General features: G+C 46.3%; 1 protein-coding gene across 1 annotated transcript; it reads right to left on the reverse strand.

Annotated features, from left to right (window-relative positions):
• Positions 1–2,206: 2,206 nt before the first annotated feature.
• LOC139477338 (uncharacterized PPE family protein PPE40-like) lies at positions 2,207–4,793 on the reverse strand. Its single transcript, XM_071259891.1, has 2 exons — positions 4,787–4,793; positions 2,207–3,306 (listed from the first exon to the last, which is right to left on the reverse strand). The coding sequence occupies exons 1-2, from the start codon at positions 4,791–4,793 to the stop codon at positions 2,207–2,209; spliced, it is 1,107 nt and encodes a 368-aa protein (XP_071115992.1).
• Between the last annotated feature and the right edge of the window lie 537 nt (positions 4,794–5,330).

The raw sequence follows: 5,330 nt of genomic DNA on the forward strand, positions 1-5,330 counted from the left end.
AATATTGCTAAAAGCGGCTTAAAACCATACTCACTCACTCAAACTTGACAAGCTGCAAAGTAGACGTGCTACTGTTCACACGACACGAAGCCCAGCACACTCACCCATGTCACACAGGTAGTGCATGTCATCTTGGCAGTTGAGGCGAAAAGTAGAAGTTAAGGTGATACTGTTGAACTGAGCCCTGGTGCACAAAGCGAGATGAGCGCTAAGACGATCGTGCTTAAACACAGACTTACGTTGAGGTGATTTGAATTGGAGTTTAAATTCGCGTTCTAGATTATTTCACTTCTGCACGCGTGTGCGTGGCCGCTTGTTCTAATCCATGACTTATGCATGTTTTATAGTACTAACCCACTGAGACACCATTCCGCGGTTTTACATGAACACTATGCGCGGACACAGTATACTGACTCCGAGCCGACCAGTCAGGCAGAGTTACAAGCAACATATTTTAACGTCTTTTGGCATGACGCGGACAGGGGATCGAATATCCGACCTTACGCTCTCCGGGCAGACGTTCTATCCACATCTTCCCGAGGCAAGGGCGTAATTGACTATAAACGTCCAGTTTCCACCCTTGCCAAACTAGGCTGGAATTTCCATTCTCGATCGTAGCGCCACCACTGGGTATTACGAGTTATGTCCCTTCTATGTTCATCCTATTGACCAATCAGATTCCACTTCTCATATCACTTGCATTATCTTCAAACAAAATGTCGGCGCCCAGTCAAGACGATCTGCTCAATGATCAGGCTCTATATTGTAATAAAACGGGTCTTACCCAGCGAAGTGCATGTAATCACGTGAGCACCTTGATTAAAAGCATGAAAGAATTCGCAAAATATCTATCGATGCCCAGTCGGCGATACATTTGCTTTGTAAATCCTTCAGTCGAACGAAATCTGCACGTTGAAATCCACGTTGTTTACGAACCGGATGTCTAGTTCGTTACGCGATTTTGATTGGACTATGCATAGACTCGTTAGTCCAGCCAACATGTAACTCCATAATTGCAGTCTCGTTCGGCAAGGGTGGAAACTGGACTTTTATAGTCAGTTAACTCCCTTGCCTAGGGAAGATGCTCCATTTACTACATAACGAAGGTGATGTTACAATAACTTACAATAGTCGTAGTGTTAATTTCACTTACTTAAACGGGGATAAGGGATTTTCATGGGACATGTTTCTCTATTATCATGATTATCAATAAGAGGTGTCGTCTGTAGCTCGAATACAAAATAATTATTAAATATAAATTATTTGGAATAATTTGGAAATATATTGCAAGACATAGTAAAGGATACTTCAGTAAAAGCCTGATAAAAAGCTCAACTACGTCCTTTGTAACTTTGGTTACCACGATGGCGTTGTTCGTGCTTTCAGTTACAGGGGGCACGGGTGGCCTAAGGCGCCGCGATTCGCTGTGCAGAGTTGCGTCCCTTGGGCATGCCAGAAACCTATGATTGTGGGTTCGAATCCCGGTTCCCCCAGTTATGTTTCTAGGTTTGTCAGCACCTTACCCGTGCTCGTGGGTTTCACCGGAGTGGTGAACGTCTTAGACCTGCAATACTTCGGGCTTTCCTACCACATTAAGCTGTCACGCCGTGATATAACTGGAATAATGTTAAAAGCGGCGTTACACTCAACTCACTCACTCACTTTCAGTTACATATTTGCCTGGTCCTGACTCAATTATTTACATGCTGTCGTGATCATGGTTACATGGGAACATGTCTGATTGCGGCGTGAAACAACAGTCACTCACCCCAGAGAAGTGCTGACTGGACCCATACCCCGTCAAGATCAGAGGTCACAGATGATCATTTCATCAAAACGTATAATTTGATATATAGTTGAAGTAAGAAGTTGATGGACTGGTTCAATGCAATATGAACCCTGTATAGAAATAAAGAAAGGGTTCATTGATGGAAGTTTCGGACCATTTCAACAAACTTTACACGCCGTGATATAACTGGAATACTATTAAAAAGCGCCGTTAAACCCAACTCACTCACTCATCCTTCAGTAGATAGAAATGGAATTTCAATAGGAACAGCACCATTGTGTATGTGTTGTAGTGTACTGACGCCAGTACACTTAACGTCGGGTATGTCCAGCGGAGTTTAAGGATTCCATGTATTTTGTATAATCGATTAATCATAAAAGGTATGGTAGGAGTAACATCGGAGTTGCCCCGTGTTGTTTAGCTGGCATCAGTGTTGCCCTGTGTTGTATAGCTGGCATCAGAGTTGCCCCATGTTGTATAGCCAGCATCAGAGTTGTCCCATGTTGTATAGCCGGCATCAGAGTTGCCCCATGTTGTATAGCCGGCATCAGAGTTGCCCCATGTTGTATAGCCGGCATCGGAGTTGCCCCATGTTGTATAGCCGGCATCAGAGTTGCCCAATGTTGTATAGCAAGCATCAGAGTTGCCCCATGTTGTATAGCCGGCATCAGAGTTGCCCCATGTTGTATAGCCAGCATCAGAGTTGTCCCATGTTGTATAGCCAGCATCAGAGTTGCCCCATGTTGTATAGCCAGCATCAAAGTTGCCCCATGTTGTATAGCCAGCATCAGAAATGCCCCATGTTGTATAGCCAGCATCAGAGTTGCCCCATGTTGTATAGCCAGCATCAGAGTTACCCCATGTTGTACAGCCAGCATCAGAGTTGCCCCATGTTGTACAGCCAGCATCAAAGTTGCTCCATGTTGTATAGCCAGCATTAGAGTTGCCCCATGTTGTATAGCCGGCATCAGAGTTGCCCCATGTTGTATAGCCGGCATCAGAGTTGCCCCATGTTGTATAGCTGGCATCAGAGTTGCTCCATGTTGTATAGCCGGCATCAGAGTTGCCCCATGTTGTATAACCGGCATCAGAGTTGCCCTGTGTTGTATAGCTGGCATCAGAGTTGCCACATGTTGTATAGCCAGCATCAGAGTTGCCCCATGTTGTATAGCTGGCATCAGAAATGCCCCATGTTGTATAGCCAGCATCAGAGTTGCCCCATGTTGTATAGCTGGCATCAGAAATGCCAGATGTTGTATAGCTGGCATCAGAGTTGCCCCATGTTGTATAGCCAGCATCAGAGTTGCCCCATGTTGTATAGCCAGCATCAGAGTTGCCCCATGTTGTATAGCCAGCATCAGAGTTGCCCCATGTTGTATAGCCAGCATCAGAATTGCCCCATGTTGTATAGCCAGCATCAGAGTTGCCCCATGTTGTATAGCCAGCATCAGAATTGCCCCATGTTGTATAGCCAGCATCAGAGTTGCCCCATGTTATATAGCCAGCATCAGAGTTGCCTCATGTTACATAGCCGGCATCAGAGTTGCCCCATGCATGGTTGTTGTTTTTGGTCTTGGCACTATGTTGTACAACCAGGTTCTCGCTATCGATTTGCCCTACAACTGATTTGATCATATGGCCCTTCAACTGCTTCACAATGACTTGGTCACACAAAGCTGAGTGTCAGCCCCCGGCAGGTGCTTGTTCTACTGCAATCAATTCCATTGGTGGACTGCCATTCAAAGTCAGTGTGTGATGGGGGAGGGCGAAGAAGCGGAGATTGGGGAACGACCATTTGATATTAATTTTCTCTATGTATGTGTGTGTTCTGAAACAACGATCCACCAGTATAGACCACTGTCTCAGAGTCTAAACACTGCATTAACAAGCATAGGTCACTGGGGATCTATTCTGCCCCGGAATCTCCACAGGGAGACAAGCATAAGGTACTCGGGACATCTCCGCCCCAGAATCCTTCAGGTGTTTGAAGGAGGCACTGGTGGCCCAGTTGTCTAAGGCGCCGCGATTTGCTGTGCAGGGTTGTGTCCCTTGGGCACCCCAGAAACCTATGATTGTGGGTTCGAATCCCGGTTCGCCCCGATTATGTTTCTAGTTTTGTCAGCACGCTACCTGTGCTCGTGGGTTTCACTGAAGTGGTAAACGTCTGAGACCTGCATCACTTCGGGCTTTCCTCCCACATTAAGCTGACACGCCACGATATAACTGGAATACTGTTAAAAGCGGCGTTAAACCCAACGCACTCACTCACTCACTCAGGTGTTTCAAGAAAGAGATGTCAACACAATCACTAAATCAGGCTTCTCTCGATCCATGAGCTCCAGTCCAAGTTTATTTCCACTTAGTGGGCCGGTGTGTTAGCTGGGTTAATGCCACTTCAGTACGGTACTTCAGTTACATCAGGGCAGGTCAGGCTGATACAGGAGGAAGCCCGAGTGAGACAGGTCGCTGATGCTTACCATTTTTATGAAGATGGTGGTAAGGTGAAATTGTGTTTAACATTGTGTGTGTGTGCATGAGGTGCGTGAGGTGTGGTGAAATGGGGTTTAACGTCGCGTCCAAGATTATTGCACTTATATAGCGATGTGCATGTACGTGTGTGTGTTTGTGTGGTTGCTTGTACTAGTGCGGACTGATGCCGATTTATAGTGCTAGCACACTGAGATACCATGCCGCAGTTTAACATGAATACCCCACTACTGACTCCGAGCCGAACAGTCCTTGTTTTAGCCCCTTAATGCCGAGCGCCAGACAGGGTAACAACAAGTACCATCTTTTAACGTCTTTGGTATGACGCGGTCGGGGATCAAATCCCGGACCTTCCGCTCTCCAGGTGGACGCTCTACCACTAGACCACTGAGGCGGTTGTGTGTGTGTGTGTGTGTGTGTGTGTGTGTGTGTGTTAATGTGTTAGTGTGTTTGCGTGTGTGTGTGTGGGGGGGCGTTAGTGTGTGCGTGTGTGCTGTGTAATTCTAATACCAGTCATGCTGGTTTTATAGTGCTAGCCCCCTCAGATACAATGCCACAGTTTAACATAGATACCCAAAGTACACTAACTCCGAGCCGACCAATCCTTGTTTTATCCCCTTAATCCCAAGTGCCAGGCAGGATAACAAGTACCATCTTTTGGTACCACACAGCCAGGGGATCGAACTGCCACCCTTCCACTCTTCGGGCAGATCCACTCGATATCCACTTCCTGAAACCAATGAGCATAGGTCCGGTGCCGTCAAACCAAGGACAATCTTGCATTCAAACCCATGACAAGCAGATCCTGCGAGCCATGCGACTCAACTTAAGCACTTTAGACAAAACAAACACAGGCATGTTATGCTGGTATTTATTGTACCGCAATTAAGCGTACATTGTTATATATAAATTAATGACTGATGGTAGACAGACATATACAACATCATGTTCAAAGGAGCTGAGTCAACTCCCCTTCGGGTAGAGAGAGAGAGGAAAGAGAGAGAGAGAGAGAGAGAGAGAGAGAGAGAGAGAGAGAGAGCGTGATGAGAAAGGA

The sequence above is a fragment of the Haliotis cracherodii genome, unplaced genomic scaffold (assembly GCF_022045235.1).
Source record: "Haliotis cracherodii isolate W230 unplaced genomic scaffold, xgHalCrac1.p SCAF_33, whole genome shotgun sequence".
Lineage (NCBI taxonomy): Eukaryota > Metazoa > Mollusca > Gastropoda > Lepetellida > Haliotidae > Haliotis > Haliotis cracherodii.